Source organism: Desmodus rotundus, chromosome 5 (genome assembly GCF_022682495.2).
Source record: "Desmodus rotundus isolate HL8 chromosome 5, HLdesRot8A.1, whole genome shotgun sequence".
Classification (NCBI taxonomy): domain Eukaryota; kingdom Metazoa; phylum Chordata; class Mammalia; order Chiroptera; family Phyllostomidae; genus Desmodus; species Desmodus rotundus.
In genome coordinates, this window is record NC_071391.1 from 33,590,295 (window position 1) to 33,611,838 (window position 21,544).

Sequence of the window (21,544 nt, forward strand, 5' to 3'; positions counted from 1 at the left end):
ATCTATTATGATCATACTGAGCTCTTCTGGGGGGGGGGGCGGGGGAAGCTGAGGCATTGAGATTGTTAATCAGAAACTTAGTGCTTAGTTTTGTATCTGATACCCATTGGAAAGCCTCAGTCTCAGCGCAGTTGATGGGCAGTAGATTTCCTGTGTCAGGTTGCTCGTATTCTTCTCAAACTAGATATGAAAAGTAAAGAGGCAGCAGAGTGGGTATCAGAGTTCATTTCCATGTGCACTCTCATTTTTCCACTGCCACCAAAATAAGCAGAGTTAAGATTATCTTGATTTGGGCCCTATGTCACTTGCGGATCGTACTGGTATCTAAAATAGCTATGGCTGATTAATGATTATTATGGAGGATAAAACTTGCACATAAGATCTGTGAATGATTAATCTTGAGAAGAAATAAGTAGAAAGTAAGTACAAATTACAGCAAGTTAGCAAAACTATGCACTTATTTACCAGGTTCCATAAAAGGGTAGTGGATAGTGGAACCATTTCATCTGCACTACTTGGAAGAGAAATCACAAAATTTAGTTTGTAGTGCATTAACATTCTAGTTTGCATTTAAGATAATAAAAAGTGTGTTTCTAAGTAAATATTGTACTTGAGTCTGTAAATACTTCCAGGTGAAATAATTTAAATCCTACTTGTTCTTGTTTTTCTTTTGTAGCTTTCCTAATAGGATGGTTCTAGGAAGAACACACATAAAAGATGTAGCAGCCAAAAGAAAAATTGAGTTAAATAGTTATTTACAGAGTTTGATGAGTGCTTCAATGGATGTAGCAGAGGTGACTGTCCTCTTTGAAAAACAACATACTGTTTTTTTGTGCTACGTAATATTTAAACTAATGGATCTTTTTCCTCTTCTATCTTAGTGTGATCTTGTTTGTACTTTTTTTCACCCTTTACTTCGTGATGAAAAAGCTGAAGGAATAGCTAGATCTGCAGGTGAGATTTTTTTCTTTATTGATAGTTCATGGCTTCTGTATGACCTGCAAGTCTGTAGCTTCTCAATAGATGTTGTAGGGCTATAGTGGGGTTACTGGCTGTGGTCCAGTGAGATGAGAGCAGGTGTTCTTTTTAAGCTGGTCTATTGCTAGATAAACATAATTTTCCTGATAGAATGGGATTACTAAAAAAGTATCCAGTGGCCAACCTGGTTTTTTACCCCTTTTTAAAATTTTTTTATTTATTTTCTAGAGAGGGGAAGGGAGAGAGAGAGTGATATAAACATCAATGTGTGGTTGCTTCTTGCACGCCCCCCTACTGGGGACCTGGCCCGCAACCCAGGCATGTGCCCTAGACCAGGAATCAAACCGGCAAATGTTTGATTCATAGGCCAGCACTCAACCACTGAACTACATCAGCCAGGGCCCTTAACCCTTTTTTACTGTGCACGTGATGGTCCTGGAGTTAAAGCAAATGGTGGTTGTTGTTGTTGAGCTTGAACCACTGCAAGCAAGATAAAATAAAGATGAACATATTTATATTTCCACATGCAGGTCCCTTCAGTCCTACTCCAGGCCAAATAGGAGGATCGGTGAAACTGTCTGTCTCTTACCGAAATGGTACTCTTTTCATCATGGTGATGCACATCAAAGATCTTGTGAGTGGTTACAGACAATGGTGCTTGCAGGGAAAACCCAGGTCTCGGTGGGAGCGTCACTGTTAAGGGACTGTTTTTCTTTGTAGGTCACTGAAGATGGGGCTGACCCAAATCCATACGTCAAAACATACCTACTTCCAGATCCCCACAAAACATCCAAACGTAAAACCAAAGTTTCACGAAAAACTAGGAACCCAACATTCAATGAAATGGTAAGTTAAAAATCATATTCAATCTGTGCTGAAATCCCTCCAGGCCATCTGGTTTGTTTTGGGCAGCTCCAACTCTTAAGATTATTTTTTACACTGAGCCGAAACCTTCGCTCCCTATAATTTGCACCTGTGGGTCTCGGTTGTACTTCTTGGAACCTACATGGCAGCCTTTCACATAATTGAAGTTTAAATGCCCCTTCAGTTTACTCTCTTAAAATATCTTCAGTACTCCCGTGGCCAGGTGACTTGGTTGGAGCACCATCCCGTACACCAAAAGGATTGCAGGTTCAGTCCCTAGTTGGGATGCGTATAGGAGGCAACCAATCAATGTTTTTCTCCCTCAGATCAATAAATATATCCTCGGGTGAGGATTTAAAAAAATATCTACAGTACTTTTACCTTTCTCAATACAACGTAGTTTCAAAATCATTTTCCAGCTAGTTTGTTTTAGTCTGTCAGCAGCCCTCTTGAGATAAAGTGCTCTAAATGGAAAGCAGCAAGCAGGGCACCGGCCGAACAGTGTGCGGCAGAACTGTGACTTTGACCAGCTAGTCACGGGCAACTTAAACACCTGCTCATCTGTGGGAACCACCAATTCTTCGTCACCGACTTCTCTAGGATAGACACTTTATACTTTCGCATTAACATTGCATCCGCACAGAAATGTCTGGATAGAGATTTGAAAGCAGAGAGTCCTAAATTTTATCAAGGTTATAAACTTATTAAAGTCATAAAATGTCCTTTCAGTCATTAAAAACATAAAAAGTATTTGGTGAAGACCAATTCGTATCATTCTCAAAAAGCAGTATTGGCTTTTTTCTAGTTAGTGTTGTGCTTTCAAGAAAGTGAAATGTTAGTTTTTTAGTTCTTATAGTCAGGTAGCAAGAAGGGCTACATTAGGGAGATGTTTTTCAGAAATTATGGTGAGGCTTTCTTGGAAAAAAAAATTTCTAGGTGTTGAACGTAGTATTTGAAAGGGAGTAGCTTTCAACATTCCAGATTTGCCATAAATTGCATTTGTAGTTGATGAGTTTGCACTGGATTATAGGTAATGAGAGAGTATCATTTTATGGTAGATAAAATCCAACAGAAAAAAGGTAACAAGAAAATTTTAATCTATCATTTTTTGTAAAATAATTATAATTATGCTTTCTCAACTTGCTTCCTTCTATTCCCCTTTTCCTAGCTATTAGATCATCTTACCGCATGCCGCCTGGTAATTCCTTTTCCCTTCCCCATACCTCCATCTCAGAAAAACCATGGTTTTTGGTTTGATGCCATAGTAACTTTCTACTTTGTGCATTCCTATCTCGGACATTCAGAGGTCTGATGATACAGTCCAGGACCCCTGAAATACAAAGCGTGCGTCTAAAGCATGAGACAAATCCCACTGGCTGTGTCTAACCAATGTTATTAATTGTGGTCACTCTAACTAGTAACCGCTTATGTTACTACTTAAAATAATCCAAGAAACCAAATAATGTATAACCTTCTGTTTTCTTTTTGCCTTTGCTGTAGCTTGTGTACAGTGGATATAGCAAAGAAATCCTAAGACAGAGAGAACTCCAACTAAGTGTACTCAGTGCAGAATCTCTGCGGGAGAATTTTTTCTTGGGTGGAATAACCCTGCCTTTGAAAGATTTCAACTTGAGCAAAGAGACGGTTAAGTGGTATCAGCTGACTGCGGCAACCTGTTTGTAAGCTAGTGAATTTCCGAGCTTTGGAAGCAAAGACCATTATAAACGTGTGCGCGTGCACACGCATACACACTTGAGAACTGTTTATACTGTTTTTATACTTGGACAGAAATTATAAAGTAAATGTACGTGCTGGGTTCAACACACGTGTTGGACCGTCACATAACTAACTTTTATGAATTTGTTGAAGCCATTGATGTTTTGAAGTCATTATGTAGAATGCTATAAACCCTAAACTTAATATATAATAAGTCTGAAGAAGACTTAGCTGGTGAACAGTTTAACCCTCTCTTGAGTAATTCAGAGAACTAGCTTTAGTTTGGTCTGTTTTTCACTGTGTCTTACACAGACACCGCATGTTTGTGTTGCTGGTTTGCACCTTCTGCAGCCGTCACCACCGTCCTGTTTGCGGGCGCCAAAGGACAGGACAGGTGCGGGGTGTTACCAAAGTGCAGCTGCTGTGCACAGGGCCGAAAAGCAAAGCACAGGTTATCAATAGTTAAGAACTACTAAGTAGTTTATAGAAGTAGGGAGAAATAATACTGCTTTTTATTTTTCATGTCTTTGAAGCCTTTTTCAGAATGAAGTGCCAATTACTGAAGTTGTAAATAATGGTGCCTTAACTTCACACGCTTCCCTGGCACTTCATTCTGATTATCTTTCCTGACTCGATCAATAGTAAATAGTTTTCACTCACTTTCAACTTACTCAAGGCAAAATATTATGTACACTCACTAGTGTTTTTCCCACAGAAAGATCATTTTCTCTACTTCTGACATGTGACTTTAAATATTTAAAGTCAGCCATTTATGTTTTTGTTACCTGGTAACTGAGATTCATCAATGTAGCGATACACTAAATTTTATCATTCCATTATAATCCCACCTGTATTCCCAGGAGTGTGAGTTGAAGTTTGGTCGTTTCACTTCCATATATCTGTACTCCACTCCCTCATTAAACAAGTGAAAATTGTTTACCCGTGTACCCATTCCTGGTTGGAAGAACTGTAGTGAGTAGGGCCGACTCTTCACAACAGGCCCAGGATAAGATTCTAGGGTCCAGACTGAATTTTTATATAGGCTTTTATGGCAAACTTGGGTCTTGTAAGCTGTCTTACATTTGTGAACATACATTCAAAAGTTATTTTCCTTAATATAATGTGACTCTGAATCGTAAGGGACATATTGAAGTTATTTACAGTAACCATTAGGAATAAGATTCATTTTTATTTGTTCAAGTTCACATAGTTTTATGTTTAGTTTGGACAAATATGTATATATATATTCTCATGGCTAAAATAGAAATTCACTTTTTAAATGATAATAGAGATTGTAACAATCTAGGTGCTGCGAGGTAACTGACAAAATAGGCAATGCAAATACGAAGAGAGAAAGGAGCGTTTGCAGTTCAGGTGTCCAGGACAGGGTTTGTATGAACGGTGCGAGTGTCTCATGCACAAGGTGATACCTGCAGAGCAGAGAGAGAGACAGTTGAGGATGTACTGGTGAGACAGGCTAAAAAAAAGAGAGAGAGAGAAACTTGAAATTTTTGGTGCCTAACACTAATGGTCCATTTGTAGGAAACCCCGTATGATATATGAATGTCTTTTTTTAATGTTAAAATGTGTTGTCTATTTAATACATTAATTAAAATGCAGGTCAATCACCACCACTTTTCTTTTTTCACATACCGTTAACATTTTCGTGAAGTGTGTAAGTAGCTTTGCAAGTGTAAAAGTACTAAATGTTTTCACTTGAGATTTTGAGACCTAATTGCATTCCACAGGCTGTCACTTAGCCACTGTCACAGTACGGTCTGGTAGTGTGCACCGCCTGTCGGCAGTCTTACCGCAGGGTCCGTGAGCGCAGTAATAGAGCTAGGAAATGTGGTGTCACTTTTCAGTTCCAAGAAATCTGGGTTCTTATCTAAAAGTGTATATTATGATTAATATTTTATAGTTAACCAGAGTTCAGAACAAATGGTAATGTCTTCTCTTAATTTAACTAATTCTGTGCCTTTTTCGGTCATTAAAACACCACACATACACACTTTACATATATTTTAATATGTTATTTCTTTGTGAGATGCTAATCTTCAGCCCTTACCAAAAAAATGGGGGGGGGGGGTGGGGACAGAGACACCTCTTTTTTGCACTACTATTATCAATAAATTTTAAATCAGTTGGTTTTCAAAATCATTTTTTTAAAGCCTGCATTCAAGTAAATCCAACTAAATTTTAAACAAACTGGCCAAGACACTAATTTTTGTGTATAATCATGTTTTGTATCTATCTTTATTGAGTAAAAATAGTTATGCTTTATGTAAGTGCTGCACCAGAATTCTTTCCTCTTGGAGTATTTTGGGATTTGAAAATAATGGTTTGCTCCAAAAACCTATTGTTTTCTCTACTGAGGAACCCAATGTAGAACTTGCACTGACATTTTTATTACTGCCTTTTTAAGAATCAATAGGTATCTAAATGTTAAAGCATGTATGATCTTTGATAAAAGTATTCTTTTATCTTTTCAAATTAAAGTTGTATAAAAGTTTCAATATCTTGCCTTAAATTGCTAACCGTTCTTTTCTAGGATTCAAATGTGGCATTTAAAAAAGAAAACATTGAATTTTGATACTTAGACTTCAGATCAATAAGGAGTGAAGCCACACCACTATAATTCATAGGTGAACTTACATGCTGTTTACTAGCATTGCAAATATGAACATGGCATTTAGTCTGATTTATAAGAACCAAATACTTTAATTATATTAAGGTAGTGAGTAAAGATGTATAATATTTTTATTAATTCCTCGAATATATTCAGTGGATTGGATGTGACTTCATAATTGTACTATGATTGTATTAAAATATTTCTGGAATAAAGGAACTCTGCTATCATTTCTTTCCTCATCAACACATTAATGTTTTTGGTTCCAAACTTTGAGCTAACTGTTGCTGTTCTTTGCATTTCACTCAGGAGTTTATTAGGTTCAAATAATCCAGAATTTCAGAACTGCCCTTTCGGTTGCCCCTAACAATGTCCAAATACAATGTGCCTGATTTTTAAGTGTGGTTCTTTGAACAAGATCTGGACTGCCACTTTCCTAGAGCCCCATCACCATTTCATAGAATTGAAATGCTTCTGTGAGTGTAGTCCCTGGCCTTTGGTAGTTTATTTAAACATTAAATAGTGTAGTAACAGCCATGTTATAGGCATGTATGCACAACAGGGAAATGTACATTCTTCTAATACCAAACCATACCATACCATGTAAAAAGGCTTAGACACCACGAAGAGCAATAACTTACACAATCAGAGACAATTTATTGGGAGTAATGAACTCAGTCTTTGCAGAAAAGAAAACCGACTTTATTTCACCTGTACTTTTGAAGTACTTTAGCATGCAAATTTTAGACATACAAAATTAGACAACAGTGTAATGAACTCCATGAATGAATCCCATCATACACCTGCAACAGTTATTACCTTAGGAGTAATCTTATTTGATCTATAGAAGCTAGGCCGTGCGTAGGTATACATACAAGGGGGAACCCCCTCAAAAGGCTGGGATTTATTTATAAAAAACTGTGTATTTATTCTTACATGTTTAGACTTAAATCACCTTAAAGATACTCTCCATTTAATGCAATGCACCTATTAAGACATTTTTTTCCAAGTTTTTTAACTCACTGATTTTGCCGCCTTTTAGTGCTTCTGTCACTTGTTTCCCCTCTTCCACATTGGCAAAACATTTCCCTTTGAAGACTTTTTTCTTCTGGGGAAACAATCACTTGGGGTGAGATCAGGTGAATTGGGAAGGTGGGGCATGGGGGTCATGCCAGTTTTGGTCAGAAACTACTGAACACTCAGCACAGTGTGGGCACATGCACTGATAAATCACCCATCATGAAATGGGCAAACTCATTAAAGAATATTCCAAAAAAATTCCCTGAAGCTGAATGCAGCCTCTCGTGGTAATGCCAGCTGGTACACTGATACAGAGATTCCTAGAACACCAGCCTAGCGGGGGAAGTCTGTACCACAAGGGCCTGGCCCTCCAGAAGATAATTCTGGTTTTTGGGGGGTCCTTTAACGCCCAAAAGAAAGCCAACCCAATTATAAATGGACAAATGACTGAACAGACATTTCTCCAAAATGGCCAATTACATGCAAAGATGCTCAACCTCATTAGTAATTAGGGAAATACAAATCAAACTTAAAATAAGTAACTAACACCCACTAGGATAGCTAGAATAAAAAGTGGAGATACCAAGAATTTGGCACCTTCATTTACTGCTGGTGGGAATGTAAAACAGTGCAGTTGCCTGTGGAAAACAGTCTGGCAGTTCTCAAAAAGTTAAGAGTTTCTCTATGACCCAGCAATTCATGTACTGTGTACGTGTATGTATAATCTCTAGAAGAACTGAAAACAGGTACTCAAATACTTGTACACACGTTCATAGTATTCATAATGGCCAAAGGGTATAAACAAACCGAATGTCCATAAACTGATGCACACATAAAATGTGATACATCCATACAAAGTAATATCCATGTGGTTTTACTAAAAGACACTGAATTGTACACTTTAAAATGGTTAAAATAGAAAATTTTATGGTATGTGAATTTTAACTCAATTTAAAAGCCTATACAATTTTTAAAAGCCATTTGTTCACAGAATCTCTAATAATTGTGTTAACGGTGACAATATCTTAGATGGTAGAATTATAACTTTCCCCCTTTGTCTTTAAAAAATCAGAAGGTTCCAACCCGGCCTCAGTTGGTTGGGGGACCCTCCCGTTATTCCAAAAGGTTGCAGGTTCATCTCCGCCACGCACATACCTAGGTTGCAGGTCCCATCCCCAGGCGGGCCACAGGAGGCCACCAACAGATGTTTTTTTTCTCTCTTCGAAATCAATGAATATATCTTTGAATGCGGAGAAAAGAAAGGAAATGGTAGCGGTGGTGGAGGAAGGGGGTGGGTAACCATTACCATTAATTACTTCCAGTCGGGCACGTATCTGAGAATGTATTAACGGCAGCGGATAGCCTTTGCGATATCTAATGTTAAGATAAAGACTGGCGTTGGTGATGAAATGAATTGTGTGCGGCTGAACTACAAACACCCAAATTCGCTAGGGCGGGGGCGCAGACAACAGCCTTACCTAGGGCAGCTGTCTGCTCCACGCCCACTCCCAGTCCGAGACCCAAACCTGCATGATCGTGGCGCAGGCGACCCCTCCAGACGCGCAGTCCCGGCCGGAGGCAGACTAATTTCCCGCTCCGTCCGCAAACCCGTCAAAACCGGGGCACGCCGGGATGTGTAGTGCGGTCTACCGAGGACTCCACCATCACCCTGAAATGCATTTCGAGATCCGTAGTTGCTCTGACGCCAAGGGCCACGCAGCGTAGCTCCGCCTTCCGCAGTCAAGGAAGCAGGGACGTGTGAGGTCACTTCCTGCGTGCTGAGTGGCTTCCTGCGGCGTTCCACTTCACGCTGTCTTTTTGCTCTCGGTTCTCCGCCATCATGGGTCGCATGCACGCTCCCGGGTGAGCGCGGGTTTCCCGGCGGGGCGGAGGGCTCGGCCGCGGGCGTGGGGGGAGAAGGAGCGAGTTGGCGCCGCGGGTGGAGGGGATGATGTTCTAGGCTGCTGTGGCACAGAGCGCCCCTTCACCCCAAGACTGCTTCTCTCCCCAGGAAGGGCCTGTCCCAGTCGGCTCTGCCCTACCGCCGCAGCGTCCCCACCGTGAGTAGCGTGCGGGGACCAGGGAGGGAAGGGGATGCCGTTCGTCGCTCCGGGGAAGCGGCCCCGGGATGGGGGCCATGTGTGCATCATGAGGAGCGCGAATTCGAGGGCGGTGGGGCCGCCATGCCTCGTTATCTTACCGGTTTTGTCGTCTTAAGGCCGCTTTCTTTTCTACAAACAGTGGCTGAAATTGACATCTGACGACGTGAAGGAGCAGATCTACAAACTGGCCAAGAAGGGCCTGACACCTTCACAAATCGGTGAGTGTTTTTGTTTTAATGTAGTCCCTTCCTCCTGCCTTCACGCAACTGGCTGAAAAGCCAGGGCGAGGGGGGAAGTTGCGGGTTGATAAATGTGCCTTGAAAACCTTTTATTCTCTCTGCTGGCTTTATTGTGGATGGCCCAGACCTAATTTTCATTTTATGGAACTCTGGTTCTCTGAAGACGACAAAATTACTAAAGCGTTGTCTAAGGTTTAATAGGTGTTTACTTTCGCTAGATACTCTCCTAAGTGCATGGTTCTAAACACGTTATGTAAACTCACCTCATTTAATTCTGACAGCAATACTTCAAGTAAATATTAGCAGTTTTCCCCATCTTACAGTTGAGAAAACTGAAGCACGGTGTGCTTATATAACTAGTCTCAAATCACAAAGCTTCGAGGTGAAGGGGCTGAGATGGGCTACTCAAGAATGCTTGTCAGTTTCCCAGTTACATGTAGTGTGGACCTCACCTGTGTGTGACTTTGCCAGTGGCTTCATTCAGCAAATGTTTGCCTGCTGTGTGGTTCTGGACCCTGAGAATACATACAGACGTGGAAAGGGGGGGCAAAATATTTGCCCTCCTGCAGCTTGGATGGTGGAGGCACCACAGACAATAATAGGAAGTAGGCAGCAGGCTGTCAGGTAGTCCGATGGTACTATTTTGAGATGTTTAAAAAATAAAGATACATTAAGTTTTTAGAACAGCTGATAGTCCTAATAAACGTCAGCTGGTTTTGAGGGGGCAAATATACATAGCTGGAATCTTAGGAATAGTTTTGATGTCCTGTAATTAGCCAGCTCACTGTGACGATGGTCTTCCGACATTCGCGGTTTCCACCAGAAGGGCCCTCCTTAGTGTCGGGTAAGCCTTCCTTGGATGTCTGAGTGAGCTTGGCGTGAGTTCTCGTGTTGGTTTCTGTGATGTCTAAAAGCAGGCCCGTACCACAGATGGGAAACGTGAAAAGTGGCCTGATCTTGGCACCTTGATAGCACATGCTCCAGTTTGTGTGTTTGGTTTGGGAATTGGTAAGATGTTACTCCTTTTACAGGTGTGATCCTGAGAGACTCACATGGCGTTGCACAAGTACGTTTTGTGACCGGCAATAAAATCTTGAGAATTCTTAAGTCCAAAGGACTTGCTCCTGATCTTCCTGAGGATCTCTACCATTTAATTAAGAAAGCTGTTGCTGTTCGAAAGCATCTTGAGAGGAACAGAAAGGTAAGAGAAGGAACGGTTAGAACTGCTTGCACTAACGTACTTCACTAAAATGTACCGCATCAGGTTTGAATTACATACGGTGGTTAAGGGCACAGACTGGTCACACAAAAGGTGCCTTAAAGTTAAAATTCTAGCCCTGGCTGGGTGGCACAGTTGGTGGCAGCATCCATTGTTTCGTGCACCAAAGGGTCTTTGGGCTCTCTCCCTGCTTGGATGCATGAGGGAAGCAACTGATTGGTGTTTCTGTCTCACATTGATGTGTTTTTTTCTCCCTTCTCTCTCCCCCCCGCCCCACTCCCACTCCTTCCCTCTCTCAAGTCAGTGAGCACACCTCGAATGAGGGGTTTGTTAAAAAGTTTTCTACCAGACGAGATTGGGGAAAAGAGCTTTTGGTTCCCCTATTTACAGTATATCCAGTTGATTGAAAATGCTGAGGTGTGTGTTTGCTGAGTTTTACAAATCATTCCTCCTCAGTCTTGTGGAAGGAAACCTTAAATTCCCTTAAGGACTTAATATAGCCACATGAACCTGAGCTTGTGATTCTACTACAGGGCATTGGGCACCTGTTTTCATTAAAGTGCATGGTGTCTGTACATTCCTTTGTTGTAAAAATGTTTGGTGGTTTTGATAACCAATTTTTATTTTTAGGATAAGGATGCTAAATTCCGTCTGATTCTGATCGAGAGCCGTATTCACCGGTTGGCTCGATACTACAAGACCAAACGAGTCCTCCCTCCCAATTGGAAATAGTAAGTATTGACCTTATTTGTTAACAAGAACAAGAATTAGCCAGATAGTAAATATAGTAAAAGGACTGACAGTAATGCTTTAGGTTATGGCTATATGGTCAACTAATTACTCTTTTTGAACTCTGACATTATAACAGGGATACAGCCATAGATGATATGTAAACAAATGGGTGTGGCCGATTTCCATTGAAACTTTATTTGCAAAGACAGACAAAGGGCCATAATTTGCAAACCCCTGGGTTAGAACGTGAACTAAGCCTTTTGAATCCCTTCTGGATAGTGGGTAAAATTTCACTGGATACCACTGCTCCCAGGGGTTTATTTTATTTGTGCACCAGTTGCTCACTGTGATGATTAATTTCCAAACACTCGCAGTTTGCACTAGAGAGGGGTTTCCTTATGTTGGCCAGTTCTTCCTTGGATGGCTGAGTGAGCGTCATTCATTCGTTGCACTTGAGCCTCAGTGAACCGATTCAGGAACTCAGCAGTTCAGTTTGGTGCATTTTATATATTTGGGGTTATTTTAACTGTTTGGAAGTAACTCCATTAGCTGGGAGGTTATATAAATGAATATGGAGGACCTGTATTAATCCAGTCTTCTCCCCCTCCCCGTTTCTTTTCAGCGAGTCATCCACAGCCTCTGCCCTGGTTGCATAAAATGTCTGTACTCAAGCAATAAAATCATTGTTTAACTAGACGCATGTTGTGTTTCTTTCCCTTAAAGAAAACTGTGTATCAGTGATTCCTATGTGTTGCTCTTTTTTTTGCCACGGAAGTGTTTTATCAGAATTAAAATTGTATAATTCCGCAGCATTAAGTAGCATCCATTATAGTGTCTGGTTTATAAATTGCATCTCGTTGAGAAGGTCATAACTTCATTGGGGCTGGAAAAGAACAGGAAATAGTGACTTGTTTGGATGTCAGGGCAAAAATGTTTGTCGTATTTTTAATGCATTCAATGTTAAATACTTAGAATCGCGATGAGTGTTATCCACAGTGGGAATGTAGTATCAGAAACGTATATGAAAGCGTCTCTGGAGAAGTACTTTTAGTATGGAGGGACCCCAGAAGAAAGTGGTACCTACTCCATACTTGCTGGGGAGGCTTACAGATGAGGAGGAAGGGGTTCAGGGTGCAGTGAGCAAGCACAGTTCTACCTGGAGCAGCAGAAACAGGAAGAACTGAGGTGAGCTCAGGTCCCTGAGCCTTGCAACTTTTGGATGAGTGAAGATAAAATTGACTCAATTCCATTTTTTTTTTAAGGTTTTATTTATTTTTATAGTGAGGGGAAGGAAAGGAGAAAGAGGGAGAGAAACTTGTATGTGTGGTTGCCTCTCATGCACCCCCTACTGGGGACCCGGCCTGCAACCCAGGCCTGTGCGCTGAGTGGGAATCAACTGGTGACCCTTTGGTTTGCAGGCCAGCACTCAATCCGCTGAGCCACACCAGCCAGGGCAGAATATTTCTTTTAATTCTTAACCTAATGAGGGGACTGGGGAGGGGACAGTGGGGAGAGGGGTCTATAGGAGCTACTATAAAGGGCACAAGGACAAAAGGGGGAGGGAGGTGGGACTGGCTGGGGTGGGGTGGAGGGATGGGGAGAAAATGCAGACAATTGTAACTGAATTTAAAAAAAAAAAAACAAAAACCTAATGAGGTACATGGGTATGTCTGGAAGGGGGCAGTTCTCTTGAACAACTGGAGTGTGTTGGAGGCTGTGAGACCAGTGAATGAGAGGCTGGGTGTCTGGCTGGTGTATGGAGCCATCCCTTCAGAATGCAGGAAAAGTTAAAGCAGGCCCTTTATATGGAACACCTCTTTTCTAAGTTTAATAAGCGTTTTACTTAAGCTTTACCTTAAGTAGTAGTAATGTGTAGTCTTTGTTTTCAAGAGACAGCATCATAACCAGCATTGATCTGTTGGGGGGGGGGTCATGTGTAGACACCCAAGTCACTTACCTTGTTCTTCGGGGCTCTGTATTTGCCTGCCCAGCATGACATGCTCTATGCTGGGTGTGCAGACTGATTCAGTCCCTTCCCTAAAGGGCTCACAAATGTGGGAAACCGGTGAGGAAACCGTTTCAGTATTTTACCCATCTCTTAACTAGTGTTAGGTGTAAGTTTTTCATCACTTGTGCTTTTGTGTCATGTCTTAAAATTGGGTAACCATCACAAAGGAGTAACCTTACAGTAAGGCAAACATGGCCAAGTAAAAAAGGTAACATCCTTCATAAAGGTGTGATAGTTTGCAGATCCTGGGTTGCTAGCAGATGGTGAGTATTAGTGGTTCCAGACCAAAAACTAGTAAGTTGTAGGTGGAGCATTTGATGTTTCAAAGGATCTCTAGGTTTTCTTTAAAATTATGAGCATGTATTTTAATTCTTGTCATTGAGTTGACAATTACTGCAAATATTAGACTACAAATATGAGTTTTAGATGGGAAGGGAGTATGGAGGAGGGAGAGAAACCAATGGGAGAAACATTGGTTGGTTGCCTCTCACATGACTTAGGACCAAACCTGCAACCCAGGCATGTGCCCTGACTGGGAATCGAACTGGCAACCTTTCACTTTGCAGGACAATGCCCAACCAACTAAGCTACACCAGCTAGGGCTGTGAGAAGTTTTCTAATGCCTTAAAAAAGTAATAATATAAAATAATGTAGGAAAGAAAATGTAAAAACCACCTGCAGTCCTTTTGAATGTGGGCAAAGGAGGCAAACTTGGTTTTCAGAAACTTGGCTCCCCACTTAGGGGCTGTGTAATTTATGGGATTTAGATTCTCAAGAATCTCTAATATGTGGCAGTTAAATCATTCAAAGGGATCGCTAATGATTTCAGTGAACATCCCTCCAGATAACCACCTGTTAATATGTTTACAGACCCTTGTATTGCATGTGGGTATCATACTGCACACATCCATAATCCTTGTTACGTCCTAGTTGTGGACACTCAGTATTCCAGACATGTCATGTGACAATTTGCCTTGTAGTTATTGGGACAAGTTCCCAGAAATGGAATCAGGCATGTTTTATATTTTGTGTATTTTGTAAAACTGCCTTTCAAAAGTACTGATAAGTACTCAAAGTACATGAGAATGGCATTTCTTTACACCCTTTCAAATCACTTTTCTTTTTTAAATTGATTTTTATAGACAGGAAGGGAGAGAGAGAAACACTGATTTGTTGTTCCACTTGTTTACGCATTCACTGGTTGGTGGTTGTGCCCTGACCTGGGATTAAACCCTCAATGTTGGTGTATCAGGACCATGCTTCACCGAACAACTGAGCTCCTGGACAGGGCCTGTTTTTAATTGTTGAGATTTTTATTAAGAGAGGCAGTGATTCTCTTTATTCTGTTTTATTTCTTTCCTTATTGATGAGTATCTTAATGTTTACTTTTTGTGAATTGTTCACGCCCAGTTTCTATTTTGGGACATTGTTACTCTGAAACTTTCCTCATGTGCTATAATTATTTTTCCTGATTTCGATCTTGTTTATGCTGTTTTGCTGTAGAAGTTTTAAGAGTTTTATTGATACTGTCCCCAATAATTTTCCTTATTGATCTTTTTTCCCCAGTGGTCAGTCTAATTAAATTTTTAATTTTTTTCCATGCTTCTCCATTCTGTTTAATATAGTATGGTCTTCATCTGTACTCCAGACTTAGACATTTACTCTCCCCTTTTTTTTTTTTTAAGGTTTTATTTATTTTTAGAGAGAGGGGAAGGGAGGGAGGAAGAGAGGGAGAAACATCAATGTGTGGTTGCCTCTCATGCGCCCCCCACTGGGGACCTGGCCCACAATCCAGGCATGGGCCCTGACTGGGAATCAAACCAGAGATCCTTTGGTTCTTAGGTTGGCACTCAATCAACTGAGCCACATGAGCCAAAGCTTTATTCTCCCTTTATAAACAAAAGTTTCCATGTGCTTTTTCTTTGTACATCTATTTTGACACAGAATCAGCGTATGGATCTTGTCCAAATCTATGTCTATATGAACACCTACGATTTGAAGGTCTCCTTTGAGAACTGTTCTTTTCTTTTAAAAAACAAGTGACAGGTGTTAATCCTACTGAATTGCAGTTAAGCATATATGTGGTTTGAAAAGTTGTATTTTACAAGTCTTAACTGAGAACAGCCCCTTCCCTTTTGCAACCTGAAGTCTAGGGCAACTGATTACAACTCAGCTATTTCCCTGACATTTAATATGCTTTATTTCTAAATAATGTTCTTTTTTAAAAGAACAGGTAAAATTCACATAACAAAATTCACCATTTTTAAGAACAATTAAGTGGCATTTAGTATACACATAATATTGTACAACCACCACCCCTATTACAAAATATTTTCATCACCTCAAAATAAAACCCTATAGTCAAAGCATTTACTCCTCACTCTCCCCTCCCCTCAACCTCTGGCAAACCACCCGTCTGCTTCCTGTTCCTGTGGATTTCCTTACTCTGGGTATTTCATACAAATGGAATCATACAACATAGAACCTCTTATGTCCGGCTTTTGCTTAGCATCATGTGTTTGGGGTTCATGGTGTAGCATGTTATCAGCACTTCATTTTTGTGACTGAATAATGTCCCACTGTAAGTATATACCATAATTTGTTAATTGCTGGACATTTGGGCTGTTTCTGCCTTTTGGTTATTGTGAACAGTGCTGCTGTGCAAGTTCACGTTTGTGTACTTGTCTGAGTCTATTTGCAATTCTGGATATATACTTAGAGGTGGAATGATACCCCCGTTCTTGGGTTTCTTTGTTTCTAGTTGATACCTCTTCCCCTGGAATCTTCATAATAACATGTTTTATTTCTGAATATTCTATATATTATTGATGTAATTCTATCTTACCATTCCTGTAAATATATATTTACATAAATTATGTTAGTCATGACCTTGCTCTTCCATCCACTTAGTGTTCTGTGTTCCATTCTGTAATTCATCCCCAAACTTTGAACCGTAGTTTGAATCTCAGTATCTTCAGTCGAGTTTACTTCTTTGTTTTTTCCCTGGGTGATTCCTGTCCCAGGACCCTCATCCCTCTAGCTCCCGTTCAGACAAGTTACTCCTGAGACCTACAGTTCTGGGGTCTCCATCAACGTTGGGTTTCTTGCCGCCTTCAGTGTCAGATTCCCTATTTCTACGTCTCACGTCTTCTTCCTCTTTCCTGGGTTACTCTTTCCTTTTGACGGAACATCTAGTAGCTTCCGAAGAAAGGGCTCAGTCTTTGGGCTTCCTTTCTTTGTTCATACCAACTCTTAGGTAATTTTATCTAGTCCATGGCTTTAAACGCTATTTTTGAGGTGACCACTAAAATTCGTACCTCCAGCCCAGGCCCTCCCTGAACTCCAGCCTCAGATATGTGTCCATCTAATCCACATCGCCAATTGGACCTCTAATAAACATCTGGACTTTATTTCAAATAATAAAGTTTTGTAGCCCAAGGCTGCACTCTCAGGACATCTGTAAATGGAAATTTGATTTATCCTCGTGCCCAAAACTTGAGTCATCTGTGCTGTTTTTTCTCACACCACATACCTACCTGATCACCAGATTCTCTTGGCTCTACCTTAACAACATCCCAATTCATCCACGTAGCACCTCCACCAAAACCACCCTAGCCTGAGTCCCCTTCTCTTACCTTTCCTACTGAAAAAGCCTCCTTTTGGCCCCCATGACCCCCACTAGGTCTTTTCCACATCCAGCATCTAGGATGATTTTCAAAATGTAAGTCACATGGTATTGCATGTCCTCAAAAACCTCTGGTGGTTCCCATCTCATTCAAAATAAAATCTAAAATCTTTATCTTGCCCTACAAGGGAGTGTCAGTCAGAATCTGGCAGGAAACGGAGGGATGTCACACTCAAATTGAGAAATCTGGAGTCTTTAAAAGAAAATGAAAGGTATGAGTGGTCCCTACCATCAGCTTCCCAGGCAACAGAGCAGGGTGAGGAGTGGGTCTGGAGGCACAAATGGGAAGTGCCCACACCAAGGGCCCTGTGACCTGACCTCCAGCTACCTCTGCCTCTTATCTCCTCCCACCCTGCCAGTCACAGGAACCTGGCTTCACATTCTTCCAAAACAATTGCCCTTGTTAATTCCTCTGCCTGGGAGGCTCTTCCCCCAGATGCCCATGTGGCTTGCTCCTGCATTTACGTCTCTGCTCAACTGTAACCTCACCAGAGAAGCCCTTTAAAAAGCACCCTCCCACCCAGCACTCCATCTCCCCAATCCTGCTGTTCTCCTGAGTACTGACTACTACCTAAATTATTATATTGATATTTTCAGATTATAAGGAACCCCCATTAGAGCAGGGACTTTGTTCCCTGCTATAGCCCTAATATTTATTTATTGATTAGATTTTATTTATTCATTTTTAGAGACAGGGGAATGGAGGGAGAAAAAGAGGGAGAGAAACATCAATGTGTGGTTGCCTCTCACATGCCCCCAGCTGGGGATAACCTGGCCCGCAGCCCAGGCATGTGCCCTGACTGGGAATCAAAATGGCAACCCTTATCTCTGGCTGGTGTAGCTCAGTGGATTGAGTGCAGGTCTGTGAACCAAAGGGTTGTAGGTTCAGGTTCGATTCCCAGTCAGGACAGATGCCTGGCTTGCAAGCCATGTCCCTAGTAAGGGGGCGTGGAAGAGGCAACCACACATTGATGTTTCTTTCCCTCTCTTTCTCCCTCATTTATCCTCTCCCTAAAAATAACTAAATAAAATCTTTAAAAAAAATTTTATTGTTATTCAATTACAGTTGTATGCCTTTTCTCCCCACTAAATAAAATCTTTTAAAAAAGAAACCAAATGGCAACCTTTTGGTTTGCAGGCCGGTAATCAATCCACTGAGCCACACTGGCCAGGGCAAGCCCTAATATTTAGAAGAATGTCTGACACATAGTAGGTTCTGAATAAATACTGATTAAGTGGAAGCACATAAAGGATGAAAAAAATTTTTGAGATTTTGGAAAAAATCTTTTTTCTACTCTTATTGTTGAGACTTTGGGAATAGATTTTAGGTTGGAAATAATTTTTCCTAAAAATATTGTCATTGCTTATTTTGTCTAGCTTTGAAAACAAACAAACAAACAAGAACATCCCCCAACCCCCGCCAAACCCTCCTGCTGTTGAGAAGTCAGACGTCATTCTGGTTTCCACTCCTTTTGTTTTTAACCTGGTTTTTTCCCCATTACTTGGTGTTTTTAGGGTTGTCTCTTTATTGCTCAGTGTTTTGAGAGTTGCAGTAATATCTTGGTTTTATCTTTTTTATTTGTTCTGGTACTCAAGCTATTTCAGCCTCAAAATTGTCTTGTGGTTCTAGGAAATTTTCTTGAATTATTCCTTTAATATTTCTTCCACTGTGTTTTCACTCTTCTCTTTCTGGAGCTTATCGTTTTCACGTTAGACTTTCTGGACTGATACTCTAATTTTTTTTTAAATCTTCCAACAACTGCTGTCCATCTCCTTTCCTACTTTCTGGTAGTTTCCAACTCTATCTTCCAATCTTACTAAGTCTCTCATTTCTGTCTTCATATTTTTAGTTTCCAGGAGCCAGTGGCACCCTGGTAAATGTACATACATGTGTGTATATATGTATACATGTTTTATGTTGTTAAACGTATGTTGGTATGTCGGTAAATGTTTAACTCTCCCTTGGGGTGGGAGAAGACAACTCTGATTTGTGAAGTTTATCTGTTTCTGTGGCATGAAACCTCCCAGGAGCTCGGACTTCAGGCTACCAGTGGGTGTCACAATGGAGCCGGGGAGATGCTCGCCAGCAGGCCATCCTGTAGTATTTCCCCTGTACAGGAACAATAGACATGAATGACTTTAAGACTTTGGGCAATAGGAAAATGGTGTCAAATAATTAGGAAATAGTGAGTTTTGAGTATTTATTACATTTGTTTTGAATATAATTTAATTTTTAGTTTGTATAATTTAATTTTTAATAATGCGTGTGCTTAATGGGCTTGCAGAATTCCTGGGAATTTAACAGTTAGCTCCTGTGGGCCCTTATGAGCCAGATCCAGCTCACCACTGCTCAGAGCTCATTTTCATTCCCTGAATTTTCTTTTTTATAGAAATCTGTTGTTTCATATTTTCTCATCTCTGAATACTTAATGATAATCTCACATTTTTTCTACTTTGACATTGCCTGTTTCCTCTGAGATAATTTTTTGTCTTTTATGTTAGCGTCTTTCCTCCAAAGTCCAGTAATCCGTGTAAGGCTCTGAATTGTGATGCCCACAATATAGTACGTACAGAATTGTATCCGGATGCAGTTACTCTGTTTCACTACTAGGTGGCGTATATTGCCGTCGTTGCTGGTGATGCTAACACTACCACATACCTGCAGCTTATAATTTAAAAGTAGTCTCACATTTATATTCTTTGATTTTTACACCTTCCCCAAAAGCTAACTCCAGATTTTTGGGGAAGGGGGTTTGGCATAAATTCTTTTTTTTTAATTTACCCAATTTTAAAGACGGGAAAATTGGCTCAGAGAAGGTGACCTACTTTGAGACTCATAATAAGGTCACTAGGATGCCTAGTGTTCTTATCGCTCACTGTACCTCAGTGCCTCTTATGAGCTTTTTTGCTGTTTTTCTTTTAAATAAAAGTGCAAAAATGGCCTGTGTTTTTCTAGACAAGTCAACTTGAAAATTAACAAACATTTTAGGTAATTCCTAATGTATAAAAATATCCATTAGAGAAATCAAATTTTAAAATCTCCAGAAATCTAAGTAAATTTAGGCACTGTTCTCTTTTCTATTGGCTCTCTCTAATACTGTCACCTATAAGTAAAAATTAGACTTCTTTTAAAATAAGCATAAGAGTTGCCTTTCAGCTCTAAGCTGTTCATGGCATCTTGGCCTTACCTGCAGTCATACTGCTTCTACAAACACAGGGACACATATAGCAGACGCTTCGGAATGACAAACCACCAAATCAGGATAGATGGGGAAGATGAGCAGGATTGGGCGGGGCTACATAGGGAGTTTCAACTGTTTGTAATGTTTGTTTGTTTGTTTCTCATAAGGTAGGTGATATGTACAAGATTTAAAAAAATTTAAATTTATTTACATTAGAGGGGAAGGGAGAAAGAGAGGGAGAGAAACATCAGTGTGTGGTTGCCTCTAGCATGCCCCTTTACTGGGGATCTGGCCCACACCCCAGGCATGTACCCTGACTGGGAATCGAACCGGCGACCCTTTGGTTCGCTCTCTATCCACTGAGCCATACCAGCCAGGGCTACAAGAAGATTTTTGCTATATTTTCTTTTTGTATGAGCAACATGCTTTAAAAAGCCTCTGTGAGGTCTAGAATTATAAAAAGGCAGTCAACTGACTCCAGTTATTTATCGAGCACTTTTGTAACAGGTATTCTACACAGTGGTGAACAGCAATCTACTCATTGCTATTCATTGAAAACACATTCACTGAGTGCCTGTTATGGGTAGGGTGCATTTTATTTTATTTTAATTAATTAACTTATTTTATTTTTCTTGTGGAATGCTTCACGAATTTCTGTGTCACCCTTGGGCAGGGGCCATGCTAGTTTCTGCATTGTCCCCTTTCAGTCTCTGCGCTGCTGAAGCGGGCACTAGTTTCCTTTTCACATGGAGTCCTCACTTGGCTTTGGTGTCAGGGTAGTGCTGGCCTCAGAAATTCAGTTTGGGTGTGTTCTCTTCTGTTCAAGTTTTTGGAAGAATGGAGAAGGATTGACACTAAATCTTTTTTAAATGTTTGGTAGAATTCGCCAGGGAAACCATCTGGGTCCTAGGCTTTTCATTGTTGGGAGATTTTTGATTACCCATTCAATCTCCTTCCTTATTTTTGGTGTGTTCAGATTTTTTATTTCTTCGTGATTGTCTTAGGAGATTTTCTGTTTCCAGGAATTTATCGGTTTCTTCTAGGTTATCCACTTGTTCTCAGTAGTTTCTTATGATTCTTTGTATTTCTATGGTATCAGTTGTAATGTCTCCTCTCTCATTCCTCATTTTGTTTATTTGAGGTGTCTCTCTTTTTCTTAGTCTAGCTAAG

The 21,544-nt window shown here is 40.6% G+C and overlaps 2 protein-coding genes across 2 annotated transcripts in view; both read left to right on the top strand.

Moving 5' to 3' along the window:
* Nucleotides 1-6,417, top strand: part of PIK3C2A (phosphatidylinositol-4-phosphate 3-kinase catalytic subunit type 2 alpha) — a 78,954-nt gene extending 72,537 nt beyond the window's left edge. Inside the window, exons 29-33 of the mRNA XM_024558680.3 lie at nt 677-794; nt 882-954; nt 1,509-1,612; nt 1,699-1,824; nt 3,343-6,417. Of these exons, the coding sequence (XP_024414448.2) occupies nt 677-794; nt 882-954; nt 1,509-1,612; nt 1,699-1,824; nt 3,343-3,525 (604 nt within the window). The 3' untranslated portion in view covers nt 3,526-6,417. The remainder of the gene's footprint in view (nt 1-676; nt 795-881; nt 955-1,508; nt 1,613-1,698; nt 1,825-3,342) is intronic.
* A 2,532-nt stretch (nt 6,418-8,949) lies between these two features.
* RPS13 (ribosomal protein S13) lies at nt 8,950-12,195 on the top strand. Its single transcript, XM_024558819.4, has 6 exons — nt 8,950-9,070; nt 9,219-9,267; nt 9,449-9,527; nt 10,580-10,749; nt 11,398-11,498; nt 12,122-12,195. The coding sequence occupies exons 1-6, from the start codon at nt 9,048-9,050 to the stop codon at nt 12,153-12,155; spliced, it is 456 nt and encodes a 151-aa protein (XP_024414587.1). The 5' UTR covers nt 8,950-9,047; the 3' UTR covers nt 12,156-12,195.
* Nucleotides 12,196-21,544: the final 9,349 nt, after the last annotated feature.

What these genes read in the sequence shown, in the direction of transcription:
- RPS13 (XM_024558819.4), top strand. Translation starts at nt 9,048, where the DNA reads ATGGGTCGCATGCACGCTCCCGG. An exon ending in ATCTTGAGAGGAACAGAAAG is followed by an intron (nt 10,750 to 11,397) that starts GTAAGAGAAGGA and finishes TTTTATTTTTAG; the next exon opens with GATAAGGATGCTAAATTCCG. An exon ending in CTCCCTCCCAATTGGAAATA is followed by an intron (nt 11,499 to 12,121) that starts GTAAGTATTGAC and finishes GTTTCTTTTCAG; the next exon opens with CGAGTCATCCACAGCCTCTG.